A 19,486-nucleotide genomic window follows, 5' to 3' on the forward strand; every position below is an offset into this window, starting at 1 on the left:
ATTGACAACAGTCTGTCTCGCGCTAGCCATGTTGAATAAACTCTGCTCTCCTCGTATGTTTACTTCCGCGCGCAAGTCCCTCGTCCTGCCCTCGTCGTTTTATTAACGTCACGTCTGCCCGTCGCTGATTGGTCCACTCCGCTGTCTGTTTGCTTGGGCTTGCTCCGCCCTGGAAATTGTATCCGCTGAATGGTGGCCAGACTCAATACCTGGAACAGCGGTGAGTCTGGTGTACCAGGCAAGGAAATGCAGGGATGCGATGCGTGGTTGCATTTTGCGTGATCACATTTGTGACAATGCCTTTGCATAACAAATTAAAGCCTGTCTTTTGTAACGATTGTCTGTAAGATGGATGGACAAGACTGCAAGATGGATAGTCAATAAACATTTATATCTTATATATTGATGTGTCTATTCTATCAAGCGGAAAGTGGATTTGACATTTATTTTAATCTCTTCAAGTTGGCAGAATAAAACGCAAGCTTTCTCAATGTTTAAATAGTCTACATATTTTTATGATCATTATCAATGCATTTACACAACGAAATAATGCTGGAGTATATTTCTCGTATGAGAGCAAAGCCCACATACGCTTACATTCAGCGAAGCCGACACAGATTTCTGTATAGCATCTTTAGCAATCAATTTCAAGCCTTTCCATGCCCCACTCGTACCGCAGTGCATGTTTTTGTTTTCAATTCTCCCGTCTTTAGTATGTTTTTCATTTCTTGCTGCTTCATATCAAAAAGGAAATACCAGGATGCGGACTCACCGAGGGTGCCAGGGTGGGAGGGAAGATTAAAAAGAGGGCGGTGCCACGGCGTTCACATGTGCAGGCTTGCACAGCGCCTTTTCTCTTTTATCCAAATTATTTATTTTATAACAAGTATTTCTTACATTGACATCCATAAATTGTTCTAGTATAAATATATGAATATATATATATATATATATATATATATATATATATATATATTTTTTTTTTTTTTAATTATTGACATTTTGGGCCTGACCCGGCCCGAAATTTGGTTCGGGTCGGGTTCAGTTCGGGCTCAAGATCTATGCTCTATTTTGAACTGCTGCGTTTGGAAACATTTTGAATTGTTTGTCAGTTTATTTCAGTTATTGTTTGCGTGTGATCTAGAACACTGAATTAGAATGATAGTGGGAATAACAATTTGTCAACGACAACTGTAGTGATACTCTTGAGGCTACGGTTTAATTTATACATACAGTAATTTCACTGAAAAGAGAAATGAGCTTTTTGTTAAAGATGGATTTTCTACAGAAAAGGTATTATTTAGAACATTGTTTCAGATAATTTATTTGTACAGTAAGAATTGAAAAGAGCTATTATTTTGTTCACGATTCAAGGATTTGCCAATACCAAAGAGGCACTGTTTTTAAATCACTGTTTAATTCCAGCGTTTTTGTGTTATTATTTTAGGAATAACAAAGCCTGTTAGGTAACCTCTGCGAATTTTTCTGTCCAGACTGTGGAGGCACACTTTAAATGCAGGTATATTAAAGTGATAAGGCATCTCTGAGTGAACTTAAAGTAAAATTTAAACATCTCAAGGCCGGGCCGAGTGTCCTCTTGTTGGAAATCAAAATATGGTCGTAAGTCGAAAAACAAATGTAAAGAGTAATTAATATATGTAACTAATTACTTTAGGCAAGCAGTAAAATAATGTAAGGCATTACTATTTGTGTGAGTAATATCTAATTAGTAATACACATTTTTAAGTAACGACCCCCAAGACTGGTTAAATGTACAGTGGTGCAAATAAGTATTTAGTCAACCACTAATTGTGCAAGTTCTCCAACCTGAAAATATTAGTGACATGTAATTGTCAACATGGGTAAACCTCAACCGTGAGAGACAGAATGTGGAAAAAAAAAAAACAGAAAATCACATTGTTTGATTTTTAAAGAATTTATTTGCAAATCATGGTGGAAAATAAGTATTTGGTCAATACCAAAAATTAATCTCAATACTTTGTTATGTACCCTTTGTTTGCAATAACGGAGGCCAAACGTTTTCTGTAACTCTTCACAAGCTTTTCACACACTGTTGCTGGTATTTTGGCCCATTCCTCCATGCAGATCTACTCTAGAGCAGTGATGTTTTGGGGCTGTCGTTGGGCAACACGGACTTTCAACTCCCTCCACAAAGTTTCTATTGGGTTGAGATCTGGAGACTGGCTAGGCGACTCCAGGACCTTGAAATGCTTCTTACAAAGCCACTCCTTTGTTGCCCTGGTTGTGTGTTGGGATCATTGTCATGCTGAAAGACCCAGCCACGTCTCATCTTCAATGCCCTTGCTGATGGAAGGAGATTTTCACTCAAAATATCTCGATACATGGCCCCATTCATTCTTTCCTTTACACAGATCAGTCGTCCTGGTCCCTTTGCAGAAAAACAGCCCCAAAGCATGATGTTTGCACCCCATGCTTCACAGTGGGTATGGTGCAATTCAGTTTTCTTTTTCCTCCAAATACGAGAACCTGGGTTTCTACCAAAAAGTTCTATTTTGGTTTCAACTGACCATAACACATTCTCCCAGTCCTCTTCTGGATCATCCAAACGCTCTCTAGCGAACCGACATTTCTGACAGCCAGAAATCTTGCTTGTTTGTAGGTGACCAAATACTTATTTTCCACTCTAATTTGGAAATACATTATTTAAAAATCAAACAATGTGATTTTCTGTTTTTTTTCCACATTCTCTCTCGTGGTTGAGGTTTACCCATGTTGACAATTACAGGCTTTCTAATCTTTTCAAGTAGAAGAACTTGCACGATTGGTGGTTGACTAAATACTTATTTCCCCCACTGTAATTGGAGCTGTTATGTAGTAACAATCACCAAAAACAAATGCAAAGAAAGGATGGGCCCAAAATTGTGGATGGCTGAATTTGTACTTTTGCACTCTTGAAAGGTTTGACATGGAAGTTCCAAGACGTGTTGCAATGTGTGTTTGTGGAGCTGCAATATGAGTGTACAAGGAAGCTGTAGCTTCTCTTTCACTGCAACAGACAAGGACATTGCACAGGTGAACTGGCAAGTGTAGTTACAGTGCATGTGATGGGATTTGGGGTGTTGACTCTGAAGTGTTGTTGTTGGTCTGTTTTTTTTTTTCTTTTTACCCGATGAAAGGGATGTGCCGCAGGCGGTAAGCGTCTGCTGTACAGAGAGAACACCCAGTCCTTCTGTGGCCTCTCAGGCAGACAGTCTGCTTGCTGTTCAAAAGCTGATAACAGGGGCATGGTAAATAAAACTCTTCAGCTTGGCTCGTTCTGCGAGCAAGAAGGGCCATTGCACCCTGTCTGCTGCTTTTGTTTGTCCCGTTGGTACTTCTGTGCTGTGTGAGCACCTGAAAAGCACCAAGTGTACAGCACACCCCACCCCCAACACACAAAAACACAGCCTCTTTACAGGAAAGGCTTCCTCATCCCGAACGCAAGGCGAAGATGTGGAAAACTGTACTACAAACCCCAAAACAGAATGTAATGATTTTCAAGTTCTTCTATACTAAAATAGAATACAGTACAAAGAAAAATATTTGACGTCTGAAAGCTATTGGTTTTCTGCAAATGCTCTCTGTTCGATTTTAATGTCTTCAACACCTTCTAAAAGGTCGTCTGACAAACGTGACAAAAGACTGGGAAAGTTGAGGAACTCTCAACAAATGCCTGTTTGGCACATTCCACAAGTGAACAGGTTAATTGGAAACAATTGTGTGTGTAAAAGCTCAGTGTCTGGGTTGAGGTTCACCACTTTGTGAACAACAGCGTGAGAAGATTTTCTTAACACACAAATGCAAGGAAATAATGGATCAGCTTGATTAACCCAAACTTAACCTCATAAAGACATGGGGTCCATATATGTGGACCTCACATTTTAGTTATGTAGGCCACAATATTACAGTGATCCCTCACTACTTGGCGCTTCAAACTTTGCGCCCTCGGTCCATCGCGTATTTTTTCAATTAGAAAAAAAAAAAAAAAAAGATACAGGTGAGCTGTCCCAAGCCGATCGCGTAGTCTCACTCTCCCTCCCTCCCTCTCTCCCTGCTCTTTGTTGTTCTGGCAATGAATGCTCTGGAGTTGCTTATTTAACGATAATTGATAGACGTCTTCTGTTTAATCTTGCCACAGATCCCTGAAAGCCTCAGCATCAAAGCGCCGCATGCGTCAATCATCGTTTAACTTGTTAAATAGTTGCTGTGGCAACTCATTGTGCGTGAGGAGATGGAGCGGAGTTGACTCTTTCAATGAAGTATTTAATAAAGACAATACGTATACTTTATTCTTGTTTAAAAAGAACTCGGTGGGACATTAACATGTTTACCACTTATATTTATTACATTTAAAGTGCTTAAAAACCATTTATTAAAATATACCTGTTTGTTTGTTTTTTTTTAATATACTTTGAGGGAAAAAAGAGAAAAAACATGTCTGAAATATATGTCTTTCCGATCCGAAATTTGAATAAAAACATTAAACACACACAAAAACAAAAAACATTTTTTTTTTCAGGGGGGCGCAACTTTAGCGGTTTTTCACTTATCACGGCGGGTTCTGGTTCCCATTAACCACGAAAAACAAGGTATCACTGTAATATAGTGTATAGTATAGACCAGACATGTCCAAAGTGCGGCCCGGTGGCCAAATGCGGCCCGTGGTCAAATTTAATCTGGCCCCCAGCCTGTGTCATAAAATCAATAATGTCTGGCCCGCACACAGACCTAATAAATTGGTCAGCAGTACTGCTACCAGCATATGAAGTAGCTTACACACTAAATGCTGCTCCTGATTTACCCACTAAAAGGCAGCAGCACTCTAAGCAACATTACCCCGCGTGACCTTTTACTCCCAATTTTCTAAAATGGTGACAATCAACAAAAAAAGAAAAAGACAGTTGACTGTGACGGCCGACGCTTCAAGGATAGGTGGAAATTGGACTATTTCTTCACTAAAATATGGAAAAACTGTGTCTGCCTCATTTGCAAAGAGACAGCCGCTGTTTTGAAAGAGTTCGATGCAAGGCGATATTACTAAGCAAGACACGCTGACATGTACGACAAGATTACAGGGAAGATACGTAGCGAGAAATTGAAGCAACTTAAAGCTAGTTTAATTTTACAGCAGCAGTATTTCGCAAGAGCCCATGAGATGAAAGAGAACGCCACAAAGGCTAGTTGCAAGATTTTGTGGAAATTATTAATAAAAATAAATAAATAAATAAATAAAGCAAATGTGACACACAGAATGGCTTGCTAAAATTTGCATAAATATATTGTTCTACGTAAAGGATGTCAGCCAAGGTCGGCCCCCCTATTTTTTACCACACCGATTCTGGCCCCCTTTGCAAAAAGTTTGAACACCCCTGGTATAGACCAAGTGTGGTGTACATGACCCAAAAAGTGATCTCCCCTCGATATGTGGAGACCAGGTCATCATGTTTATGAATAAATAATATTTTAATATTTGTAATTACTTTTATTTGTATTCTTTTAATGAACAATTAATTTACTGTTTCTTTTCCTTTTTTCATTGAAAAAACTGTACAATAATAGAGGGGAAAAAGAAACTTAATTTTAATTAAAAAAATAAATAGAAGAATATCAACTACAAGTATTAAATGAGTGCCTTATAAAGGGTTAAACACCTTTTGTACTTACTGAATAAAGGTGGGAAAGGATTTGCAAGTCATTATTCCGTTTTTATATTTTGCAAAACTTTCAACTTTATTTGAATTGCGATTCATAAATCGCAAACATGCTTTTTTGTTGACCACAACATCGTCTTTTTTTAACGTGTCCGCAGCTCCTGCCGAGGCTCTGGTGTGTGATCAGTGCGGAGCCACATTCTCCTCTGAGGAAGCGCTGGATGCCCACCGACTAACACACACAGGTACATTACACACACTCAAACACTCATGACTTTGCGACTGAATTTTGCTTGTCATGCTGGCCGGTTTAAACTGTTCCTGTCATGATGCTCCATAATTTATCGAGAGAGAGGTGGGAGGCCCTCTCACATGTCGGCCTCTAATATCTCTCAGTATGCAGCTCCACCACGTGTCACTTGCACACAAACCAGAGAATCACAACACTTGGCAATACAGTAGCACACACACACGCTCACACTCCAACACCAGTTCTCCTTCTGTCCTAACAGGTCAACAACAACATCCACAACTTTTTTCCAATCAGGATAAAAACAAGATGACACTAGTGTTTGTCACGATCAGATGAACATGTCAGATTTTGACTTTGACACCAATAATACTGTATATAAATAAATCTACAGTGGTACCTCTACATATGAATTTAATTCGCTGCAGGACCTGGTTTGTAAGTCGAAATGGTCGTATGTCGAGCGGGATTTTCACATAAGAATACATTATAATTCGATTAATTTGTTCCACAGCCCAAAAACCTACACTAATTCCTGAATACATACTGCTTTTACAATTACAAATAGCAATTACACAAAGCAAAACAAATAATTGATAAATACAAATCAGAATGATATAATGATAATAAATAGAAATAATTATAATGTAACCAATCGGGTTCTAATGGTGTGGTTGTGTTTTGCATGCTGTTCCTGAATGCATCGTGTGACAGATGGGAGAGCATTAGAGAGGTGCAGTAGAGTGGGAAGTTTTTACTTTTTTTATGTTGTGGTTGGCATCGGCTACGACGGACAGTAGCTGTGTTCATACGCAGAGATTAAGGGGTGGGCCGAGGGGCATAGCCCCCCTGGTGGCCAAAAATGTAATTGCATATAATTGACTTTCCTATATATGAATTTAAAATTAAGACTTTGCCGGTAAAACATTGTCGATAAAAGTTGTAAAGCAACAAAACAACAAAACGGAATGAAATTAACAAAAAAATATTTTTATATTTGGTCTAAATTATTTTTCGAACAAACCATGTGACTAGCACCTTAGAGACGGTCATTTGCTTTGCTAAGCCAAAAAGCACCTGAGGACAGTAGAGGCAAGATGGATATACATAATTTTTTCAAACCTAAGCTTTCAAAAGCAACAACAACTACTATTCGAGAACAAAGAATTGAAGATGTGGACCATTAAACACCAGAGAGCACTGCCAAAAATGGTGAGTTTCAGTTTGCACCACTAAATACGTTAATTGTACAACAGAGCCACCACCCGACGTACCATATTGTATGGACGACATTCTTTGGCCAAAAGCTTTCCTAAACGGCCTAATTTAGAATTCCTCTTAAAAATGATGGGAAACATTAAAACGCCCATTTTCAACGTATTATTATAAATATTTCTGGCTGGAATATTCAGTCAAAAAGGATGCGGCGTCTACATCTCCACTAGGTAAGAAAATGCGCATGCTCACACACGCAAGCACAGGCACACATACACAGCTGGGATACCTGTATGTATGATCATGGGCTATCCGAGCATATATCTTGTAAATTCTATTGCTGGCACTGCGTTTCGGGGTCATAAACATGCCCCCCCCCTTCCACAAAAGTCAAACTCCGCCTATGGCCGTGTGGTGTTTCATAGGTTCTAAAATAAATGATTAAAAAGATGACAAAGCTGGCGACTTCCTTGTCAATGTTACAATTGTTAGAACAGTGTTTTTCAACCTTTTTTTGACTCACGGCACGTTTTTACATTGGGAAAAATCTCGCGGCACACCACAAACCAAAAATGTTCCAAAATTATTTTCTGTACAGTGTTCAATTATAAAATAATTTCTCAGTATGTATACTTACTCAGTGCGAAACTTTAGCCTGTTTAGATGAAAACAAAGTCGATATCCTTATTCTTCTTTGTTTTTATTTATTTATTTTTTGTAGCAGTTTGCATTGAAAAAGCTCAGAATTACCAGACAGGGGTACTTGAGCAAGTTCTTTACCCAAATCAGGGCCGAGCATCTCGCGGACAATGGCTTTGTAGGCAGGTAGTATTAATGTCTCTGTCACGGTGTCTGACTTTTTGGATTTAGCAACAGGGTAACTGGCTTTGAGGGCTTTCTTATTTTCCTTCGTAGTTTTTATATTACAATAAAAAGTTGTCTGTTTCTCTGTGTTTTCACGAAGGCGACAAAATAGTCCATCGATTTGTTTTGAAGCGACGGGTGTTTCATTTGGAAATGACATTTAAACTTGCTTGGCACCATGGCGCTGTGCTGCTCGTGTCGCGTTTGAGAACTGCTCGGATTTTTAGCCATTAGCCACCTTGCTGTTCTCAACAATGTGTTGCAATATAACACAGGGGGAGGATTGACGGTCGTCACATATGGATAAAATAGAAAGGGCACGACCTAAAAAAAAATTGATTGAGAAAGGAGAGGAGTCGGTGATGACTTCCCCACTTTATTGTGGCAACAATGGAAAATAATGAACAAAATAACAGCGGCATCCGCAACATGCGACCGCTAACTTGCTCTCACGCCGTTCTCCCTCTCTCCCCTGCTTGCTTCCTGCTACGTCACCGCTCTGCAGTCTGATGGCCCCTTCAAGCGCCCACACAGTTACGGACCCCCATACTTCACAGTGGGTATGAGGTGCTGTCTACACGCCGACAAGCTGTTTGGGAGGCATGCACGGAGAAAACCTTTCCTCACTCACAATCATAAACGCAATCTTCTGGAGTTCGCCAAGCGGTATTGGGGCTTCAACTGGGATTGTATGCTTTGGTCAGATGAGACCAAGATTCAGCTTTTTGGCAATAAACACTCTAAGTGGGTCTGGCGTGCCACGAAAGATGCGCATGCTGAAAAGCACGTCATACCCACTGTGAAGTATGGGGGTGGGTCAGTGATGCTGTGGGGCTGTTTCACTTCCAAAGGCCCTGGGAACCTTGTTAGGGTGCATGGCATTATGAATGCTTTGAAATACCAGGACATTTTAAATCAAAATCTGTTGCCCTCTGCCCGAAAGCTGAAGATGGGTCGTCACTGGGTCTTTCAGCAAGACAATGACGCTAAACGTATGGCAAATCTACACAGAAATTGTTCACCAGACACAAAATCAAGCTCCTCCCATGGCCATCTCAGTCCCCAGACCTCAACCCCATTGAAAACCTGTGGGGTGAGCTGAAGAGGAGAGCACAGAGGAGAGGACCCAGGTCTCTGGATGATTTAGAGAGATTCTGCAAAGAGGAATGGCTGAAGATCCCTCTTACTCTCTTATCCCATCCTGTGAAACATTATAGGAGAAGATTAGGTGCTGTTTTGTTGGCAAAAGGGGGTTGTACAAAGTATTAACACCAGGGGCGCTAATAATTGTGACACGCATTATTTGATGTCAAATAATTATTTCTTAATGTGGGATTTTTTTCCCCACTGAATAAATGCACTTGTATTGAAGGTTGGATTTTTCTCTTTTTTTCCTATTAAGGTCCCATACTATTTAGGAAAAAAAAAATATTAGAAGCTAAAAAACACATAATTTAAATTCGATAATTTCTCGCGGCACACCTGACGATCTCTCTCGGCACACCGGTTGAAAAACACTGAGTTAGAATAATAATAAATCAGAAATAAAGAAAGTGTTTTTATTGTCACCTTAACTTATAGGGACTGGCAAACGGAGGTCGGAGGAGACTACTATATTGTTGAGCCAGTTCACTCACACGCATACCACGCTCATATTCTTCTATCATTTCCTTCTTTATAGTGTATGTCGAAAGGATCGTATGTGAATGCAATCGTATGTCAAGGTATCACTGTTTATAAAAAACCTTATTCATAGGAAAGACCAGATGATGTTTAGAGACTGAAGTCTTATTGTGTTGTAGGCCTAAAGTCTGTAGTTAAATTTAAGTGCTAATTGGTATAATATTACACATTGGATAATAATCAAGTCTTCTTTTATACAATATTTCCTTTTTTGTCTTAAGTTAGATTTCAACCTTAAATGATAATTTTATAATAGCGGATGGTGTTCCTTTGAGTGAATGTGATTTCTTCTGTAGTTGAGATTTTTGTTTGTTAAACTGCGTTTCGGGTAGTACAGTATAATATTTCTGTACTATTTCGTTTTTTTCCCACCGCCATAAGTTTATCATTTGTGTAAACGGCGTTATGTGTATGCAGCTGATGCTGTGCTTGCATGACAGTATGTTAGGTGCAACATAAACTTCCAACAAAGTAAACACGATAGAGAACAGCATTTGTTCTGTGTCCTCGTTTCTTTCTTTTTTCACACACACAAAAAAAAGGCTGGTTAAGAAAACTGCAAGCAGGAAGGAGGGCCTGAATGATGACAGCAACGACAATGTGAACAAAGACGGTGCTTTGTCTTGCTTGCTAAACGTTCAAAGTCTGTACAGGTAGTCCCCGGGTTGCGACGTTCCCAACTTACGCAATTTCGACTTTACGACACCTGAGGCTCGTCTGCCATTCCGTCTCCAGTCTTTTTTCCCCGTTGAGTAAACAGTACATAGTTCTTGCCATGTCAGGATACCTCCAGCCCCAGCAGCGTTGCCGCCGTCCTTCCATTCCTGATGACGTCAGCTCCCACTTGCTTGTTCTCATGCTGCTTTTGTACTTGTTGTTGTTAATGTTGAGCAATGAAAGATGAGGGCATCCAGCCTTGAGCAGTGGGCTGGGAGACATCCGGCAGGTCGGTCGCGGACGTCCACCTCTCCCAGATCTCAGCAAGGCGGCACACTCACCAGAAAGCCCGAAGTTTTTTTTTTTTTTCTTTTTAAAACCTGAATAGTCATTGAATATAACGGCATTTAACACAATGTACCTCACAATATCTTATTTTTTACTTTAGCTTATTAATATGATGTTTAATACATGTTTTTGGACAGGTATTTTGAGGTTCAGTGGGTAACTTGGGGTAACTAAAGGGTTAATTCCAATTTACGCGAAAATTCGGGCTACATTGCCAGGATAGGAACGGAACTTGTTCTACCTTTATAATGTAAAATGTATTTATCAATATTAAACTGATTAACCTGTTATTGATAAACAGTTAAAATTTGTCCCAAGTAATTTAAGTAAAAACTCACCCAGTTCAATCAAAAAATTACATCCTCCCGTCCAAGATAAAATCTTATCAAAAGTAGCCCAATTCAAAGAATAGTCATGACCTTTTATATTTTTTAATCTTAATGCGCTCATTGTTGCATCACAATACGTACAAAAAATATCCTAAATATTCTTCCTATTAATAATTTTACCGCCCCATACTGACACTCAATTACATTATGGAGAATTTTGCTAATCAACTTCTGGCGAAGTGAACATTTTACTCCCTCCAGCCTGCGTAGTTCCCTCTGAACATTTTCCTGCGGTTTGGAACATCACTTAAGATGGTCGTATACCTTTCGCAGTCCACTTTGCGGGGCACCTCATGACCATTGGAAAGTAGCTACGGTGTCGAGTTGGCCTGCATGGAACCTCGACAAAAGGGAGACGGAAAATGGTCACGCGGACCAAGCGGAAACTTGGATTGTACACGTTTTATTTTGAGCGCTTTCACACTAGCACTGTTTGGTCCGTTTTAAACTGACCAGAGTTATTTTTCTCAGATAGTCCGCTTCGTTTTGTAAATGTGAACGTGCATTCGAACTCTAGTTCGGACCAAACAACTAAACTTTGACAGTACACGCAGGGCATCCTTGGAAGAGGAAGTTCAGTGCGGACGGCTGTTCAAAATCAACAATGTCAAGATGACAGACGATTAGCCATGGCCGAATATTGTTGCGCAGACATTGGGCAGACATTTGCATGAGTCTCGCTCTTCTGGAAGTGGCGACAATTTGACAGTTCAAAAAGTCACGAAAATGAGAGCGATAGTGCTTATGTGACTTGGGTTACCACTAAGCCTGTCGCAATATGCAATTATTCAATTTATCGCACGGTAAATGAAAATGAAGGCGGTAATTTTCCCTCTGCGATTTATCGCCTCGCGTGCGTATGTGCGTGCACGTGCGTGCAGCAGATGTGCGGCGGACGTGCTGTTAAAAGTTCGGCTTCCTTGTTACCAACAGCGCAATATGCTGTGATGAGGATTCACTCTGTTTTATTGACTTTTGGGTATGTTCGTTTTACACATTTGAACCTAGCCTAAGGCTACGTTCATACTACAGGTCTTAATGCATGAATCCGATTTCTTCGTGTTTTTCTGACTCGAGTGAGGCACTCGAGTTTTTCCGACTCGATGTAGCTGTGCGTTAGCTTGTAGCTTGAACTCTGCTTTTATGCACGAAGCGGTCTTGACCACAGTCATTAAAAATAATAATGAAGAAAAGGATAAGCCTGACAATTTTCGATTTTCATTTTATACGCCGAATGAGCAATATTTCAGTATTGCCGAGACGGGGCAAATTGACACACCCACCTCATGTCGCGCACATAAATCAAGGATTATGTGCGTGTGTGTATGCATTCTATCAGTCCATATAAACTTTGAAAAAAGGACTAAACGGGGATTATTAATGTCTGTCATTTGTGCCATCTTTTTGGCAATCAAAATATGATCACCCTGGAATGTCATACAGCTAGAATGTGTCATTTGTTATGATGCATTTGCGCACGCGGGGCACTTTGCTCTCGGACTGCGATTTAGTGCGCATGCGTGATACTTGAACCGGCTCCATGGACAAAGGCAGTCTGAACGGGCACGCCAAAAAAACACATATGACAAAAAATCGGATTTGTGATTTAAGACCTGCAGTATAAACCTAGCCTTAGTGAAGTCCAATTTTTGTCACTGCTACTTAATTAATCTATTTTTCCTCTGTTGTTGTTGGAGTGCAATTGTTTGTGTTACTACAACTTTATACCTCTGTGCCTAAATGCTTAAGTTATCGAAGTGCAATTTTATCTTTCCTTGAAAAAGACATTTTATTTATTCTGTTTTTTTGTGCGGTATTGAAATTGTTGTCTTTTACTTAAAAGAGGCATGGTCTATTGTTTTTAGTTGGGATTTCTTAAAAACTATTTTTGAATTTAAGAGTAAACGTTTATTGCGTTTAAATGGGTGTACTTAATATTACTTAGTATTATTAATATACTGTATACTGTATTCTTACTGTGTTATTGTAAATCGATTAAAAAAAAAAAAAAAAAAAAATTGGTTGGGCAAAATTATTCGCATATCGCAATAATTTATGAGAGAATTTATTGCCCACTAAAATATTTTATCGCGACAGGCCTAGTTACCATGCAGTTCCCTTTCGTGGTTTAATTTTCCCTTATGCATTTTTTACATACCGTATACATATACAGTGCCTTGCAAAAGTATTCGGCCCCCTTGAATCTTGCAACCTTTCGCCACATTTCAGGCTTCAAACATAAAGATATGAAATTTAATTTTTTTGTCAAGAATCAACAACAAGTGGGACACAATCGTGAAGTGGAACAACATTTATTGGATAATTTAAACTTTTTTAACAAATAAAAAACTGAAAAGTAGGGGCGTGCAATATTATTCGGCCCCTTTACTTTCAGTGCAGCAAACTCACTCCAGAAGTTCAGTGAGGATCTCTGAATGATCCAATGTTGTCCTAAATGACCGATGATGATAAATAGAATCCACCTGTGTGTAATCAAGTCTCCGTATAAATGCACCTGCTCTGTGATAGTCTCAGGGTTCTGTTTAAAGTGCAGAGAGCATTATGAAAACCAAGGAACACACCAGGCAGGTCCGAAATACTGTTGTGGAGAAGTTTAAAGCCGGATTTGGATACAAAAAGATTTCCCAAGCTTTAAACATCACAAGGAGCACTGTGCAAGCCATCATATTGAAATGGAAGGAGCATCAGACCACTGCAAAATGCAAATCTACCAAGACCCGGCCGTCCTTCCAAACTTTCTTCTCAAACAAGGAGAAAACTGATCAGAGATGCAGCCAAGAGGCCCATGATCACTCTGGATGAACTGCAGAGATCTACAGCTGAGGTGGGAGAGTCTGTCCATAGGACAACAATCAGTCGTACACTGCACAAATCTGGCCTATATGGAAGAGTGGCAAGAAGAAAGCCATTTCTCAAAGATATCCATAAAAAGTCTGGTTTAAAGTTTGCCACAAGCCACCTGGGAGACACACCAAACATGTGGAAGAAGGTGCTCTGGTCAGATGAAACCAAAATTTAACTTTTTGGCCACAATGCAAAACGATATGTTTGGCGTAAAAGCAACACAGCTCATCACCCTGAACACACCATCCCCACTGTCAAACATGGTGGTGGCAGCATCATGGTTTGGGCCTGCTTTTCTTCAGCAGGGACAGAGAAGATGGTTAAAATTGACGGGAAGATGGATGCAGCCAAATACAGGAACATGCTGGAAGAAAACCTGTTGGTATCTGCACAAGACCTGAGACTGGGACGGAGATTTATCTTCCAACAGGACAATGATCCAAAACATAAAGCCAAATCTACAATGGAATGGTTCAAAAATAAACGTATCCAGGTGTTAGAATGGCCAAGTCAAAGTCCAGACCTGAATCCAATCGAGAATCTGTGGAAAGAGCTGAAGACTGCTGTTCACAAACACTCTCCATCCAACCTCACTGAGCTCGAGCTGTTTTGCAAGGAAGAATGGGCAAGAATGTCAGTCTCTCGATGTGCAAAACTGATAGAAACATACCCCAAGCGACTTGCAGCTGTAATTGGAGCAAAAGGTGGCGCTACAAAGTATTAACGCAAGGGGGCCGAATAATATTGCACGCCCCACTTTTCAGTTTTTTATTTGTTAAAAAAGTTTAAATTATCCAACAAATTTTGTTCCACTTCACGATTGTGTCCCACTTGTTGTTGATTCTTGACAAAAAATTAAAATTTTATATCTTTATGTTTGAAGCCTGAAATGTGGCGAAAGGTTGCAAGGTTCAAGGGGGCCGAATACTTTTGCAAGGCACTGTACATTTGCTGTGAGGTAGCTCTCCAAGCGGACCCTGGTCCTGTTGGTTTAATGTGAAAGTGCCCTTGAATGGGAAACAAGACTTCTATAGATGGGGATTGCTATACTTATATTGGAGTAAAATGTGCTTAAAAGTTTGTTAAAAAAAAAAAAAAAAAGTAAAATAAATCCAAACTTCTGATAGCATGTCAGGTTGATCAGTGCACACCGGCACAATGTTGGTGACCCCTACTATTCAAAGAGTAAACACTCTTGACCCCGTTAAAAAAAAACATATTTACGAGCTGTGGATAAGTGCCTGTGCAGAAAACTGGACCTTGATAAATGGATTAAATTTTATTTTTATAGCACTTTAACAACCACTGCTGTAGCACAATACTGTAGATAAATACAATTCTATCATAAGACAACATGACATCATGTAATTTCAGAGAAAAAAAAATACTGTACCATAGTGACCTAAACTGAACTGACCCGCTTAGTGGAAACAAGACGGCTTTCATGCTACTCTGGGTTTATTACAGCCAAAGGCTAAGGTTCATTCACATTTTATGAATAATTTCTTAAGGGAATCAAGTGTTTGCCTTCAAATGATTCTAAATACAGCATCCACTACAATTAAAAGCAACAAGACAGCAAAATCTAAAGCCAAAGTCTCCTGAGGGCAAATCAGCTCAGAAAGGAAGAACAATGGAGGTTTTTTCCAGTGTCCGATTCTTTTCTTGTTTTTATTTTCAGCCCGCTAGACAAGGTGTAGCAACCCCTGATGACATAACTTGCTATTTTACGTGCTAGCTAACCTGATACCCGTCAAAACATCATGCGAAATACACAGAGGCAGCTGAACGTTGTTTGTTTCTGTTAAGGCAACAGCATGTCGTAATCGTATCCTAGAAATAAAAGCTTCAGTCATTTCGATGGTAAACAGCCTTGTAATTAGGCCAAAAATAGACACCCTGGATTATGTACTCCGGTGCATTGAGACGTATCTTGTGTTATTGCTAGCATTCCAGCACCTTAGTGGGATACCTTACTAGTTGATTTATCAAATGTGTAAAACACAGAAGTGGGTTGTAACGCATTACATGTACTCCGTTACATTTACTTGAGTAACATTTGGAGAAAAATGTAATTCTAAGAGTAGTTTTACTAAGCTATACTTTTTACTTTTACTTGAGTAGATTTGTGAAAAAAAACACTACTCTTACTTGGGCTACACAAGAGTTGTTACATTTTTCCTCTTTATTCTACATATTAGTTTTTTGGTTTTTTTTTTCCAGCGGTGTCGTTCTATCTTCACCACAGCCTGTTCAATAATGTGGTCTTTAAAGCACTGTAAAATATTAAGTACAGTGGTACCTCGACATACGATCGCTTCGAAACACGATCTTTTCGACATTCGACGTAAAATTTGACTCTCCGTTTGTTTCTACATCCGATGACATGCTCGAAATACGACGACATGACTGCACCGCAAAGGAACGCACGGCGGATTTTCTTGCGTGAGAAATCAACACAGGTTTCAAAAAAGTTGGTACAGTTAGTTAAACAAGGAAAAAAGTGATGCTTACCTTTGAAATGAAGATGCAAATTATAAAAAAAATATGAGCGTGGGGTGCGCATCCGTGAACTGCCTCAACAATACAGCACCACGGTCCTCTTCCGACCACCGTTCGCCAGTCTTTATAAGTTAAGGTGACAAATATTATTGTGGTAACATCGCCAAGGAAATCGCCAGCTTCGTCACGTTTTTATCATTTATTTAAGAACTTATCCAACACAAAACGCCCATTGTCCTCCGCAGCTGACTGTGCCCTCAAGAAAACGAAAGTATTATCTCTACCGCACCAACCTATCTCACTGTGACGTCAGCCCCGCAGTGCGTTCAAGTACCAGCAAAAAGTGTCCGCTACATTAGAATCCGATTCGTACATTATTTACAGGAATCATTATTAATTATTATTAGTGTTGTTAATTTTACTTTAAAAAAGTAATTAATTACAGTTACAAATTACTTCTCCCAAAAAGTAATTGCGTTAGTAACTCAGTTACCTGAATTTAAGAGTACAGTAATTAGTTACTTGGCAAAGTAACTAGTGATAATTTTCATGTTGTTTTTTTTTCTCTCAAAAAAAAAAAAAAAAAAAAAAAAAGGTCACACAATGTGAAGTTTAAAGAGTTTTTGGGACAATCGGCCCTAGCCCAATTCTTTACCCTCCACTTAACAAGACACAAGGGTATTGCGATAACTAGATAGTAACCTTTGCTATGTGTGGAAGTCATTTAAAGTTGTGAATCAACCGTTAAAGTTGTTAAAATTGCTCCCGCTATTGCATTAGTTCTCTTCTGTCTACTTTCAACATGTGTAAGTTTTAAAACTGTTTCATCATTTAAAGATAGATTTAAGTAAATATTTTGCCGATTTAGGACCATTTTAGATTTAAAAAAAAAAAAAAAAGTAGGTTCGCTAGGAAGGATCTCTACAACAGAGCCTTCCTGAGAGGTCTACTGCTTTAAGATGGCGGCTGTTTACTAACGCATGTAGTCCTTAAAACATGTTGCCAATGCAGCCGTGTCTATCATTTGCATCTAGTTCTATAATATGTGATATCTACCGTATCATGTGGGCGTAGTTTGTCGGCTACAGTCAGGTATTATTGGAGCCACCTAGCATCGCGTTTGCAACGTTTGGAAAATCCTGCTCGACATACGACCATTTTGACTTACAAACAAGGTCCTGGAACAAATAACTTCGAATGTAGAGGTACCACTGTATTTGATATAGAGCGCTGCCGTCAACCTGACTCGAAAGCACGGATTTTAACCTCTCTTCCAGTTTTTATTTGTCACCGATTGACCACGGAAAACTGGAGGTATGATCCTTTTAAATTTCAATATAGTCATTATGAAGGAACTCTTCACTATTCAAACTCGGAACTATTTTCTCACCTAGAGGGCAGTCATGCTCTTTGGACGAATAATGCTTCATTTACCTAATTGGCCAGAATATAAGACGGCACCCTCATTTTCAAGACTCAAGTTTGAAAAAAGACTTTTTGAACACCAGATTAATTTTTATACAGAAAATGATTACAGTACATCTGAAACAAATGATTATAACAATATATTTGAGGAAAAAGCATATTAATTTGCCTCATTCAAATCTTAATATCTGAACATTTAAATATGTAAACTAAAGTGCAATCACATTCGTAAATGAATGGCTTCTGGTTTTTGAAATGTAAATAAACCAATCTATTGTGATGAAACAACAAAATTGCAATAACTGCATTAACCATCAAAGTGAAGTCTAACTGTAACTGTAGTCTTGAAACAAATCTGAATAAGGGAAATGCAGTAAAATAATGCAAACTGGTTAAACTTGAGAGTAGCTAGATTTGTCATGACAGAACATGGCTTCAATGATATTTGGCGCCATCTAGCGTCGTGAATGGGTATAACGTCTAGACTGCGAATATAAGACAACCCCCACTTTTTCAGTCTTATTTCAATGAATAAAAACACCGTATTATATTCGGGCCAATACGTTATGTATTTTTTCGGGCTGTCCAAATTATCGCGTTAACGGGCGGTAATTAATTTTTTAAAATTAATAATGCTAAAATATTTTACGCATTTAATGCACATGCCCCACTTAAACAGATTAAAATGACAGCACAGTGTAATGTCCACTTGTTACTTGTGTTTTTTGGTGTTATGTCGACCTCTGCTGGCGCTCGGGTGCGACTGATTTTATAGGTTTCAGCACAATGAATAAGCATTGTGTAATTATTGACACCAACAATGACGAGCTACTAGTTTATTTTTTGACTGAAAATTTTACAAATTTTATTCAAACGAAAACATTAAGAGGGGTTTTAATATAAAATTTCTTTAACTTGTACTAACATTTATCTTTTAAGAACTACAAGTCTTTCTATCCATGAATCGCTTTAACAGAATGTTAATAATGTTAATGCCATCTTGTTGATTTATTGTTGTAATAAACAAATACAGTACTTATGTACCGTATGTTGAATGTATATATCCGTCTTGTGTCTTATCTTTTCACTCCAACAATAATTTACGGAAAAATATAGCATATTTTATAGATGGTTTGAATTGCGATTAATTACGATTAATTAATTTTTAAGCTGTAATTCACTCGATTAAAAATTTTAATAGTTTGACAGCCCTAGTATTTTTTTTTTTTCTCTCGTCGGAATCATTGATTAAAAAAAAAATATTTTTTTGTATTTCTTTGTCTTAATGTGGTTATGTAATGATGTATTGTACAGTATCATTATAAAATAATCCAGATAGATAACTTTGTGCTCATAAAAAAATTCCAATAAAAATATAAGCAGTTACTCACAATGTTACTCATTACTTGAGTATTCTTTTCACCAAATACTTTTTTACTCGTAGTTGAGTACATTTTTTGGACGACAACTTTTATTTTTACTTGAGTAATAATATTTTGAAGTAACGCTTCTGATACGTCAGTAAAAGTTTTGTCTACACTTCCCACCTCTGAAACTGATAGATTTACTTTTCCCAGCAGAATACTTAGTTGATTCTATACAAATAAGATTATAAT

At 38.6% G+C, this 19,486-nt stretch overlaps 1 protein-coding gene across 2 annotated transcripts in view; it reads left to right on the forward strand.

Annotated features, from left to right (window-relative positions):
* Positions 1 to 19,486, forward strand: part of LOC130917611 (zinc finger and BTB domain-containing protein 16-A-like) — an 81,089-nt gene that overhangs the window by 29,863 nt on the left and 31,740 nt on the right. For both annotated transcript variants that reach the window (XM_057839204.1, XM_057839205.1), the window contains exon 4: positions 5,831 to 5,917. In XM_057839204.1, the coding sequence (XP_057695187.1) occupies positions 5,831 to 5,917 (87 nt within the window). The remainder of the gene's footprint in view (positions 1 to 5,830; positions 5,918 to 19,486) is intronic.

The sequence above is a fragment of the Corythoichthys intestinalis genome, chromosome 6 (genome assembly GCF_030265065.1).
Source record: "Corythoichthys intestinalis isolate RoL2023-P3 chromosome 6, ASM3026506v1, whole genome shotgun sequence".
Classification (NCBI taxonomy): Eukaryota; Metazoa; Chordata; class Actinopteri; order Syngnathiformes; family Syngnathidae; genus Corythoichthys; species Corythoichthys intestinalis.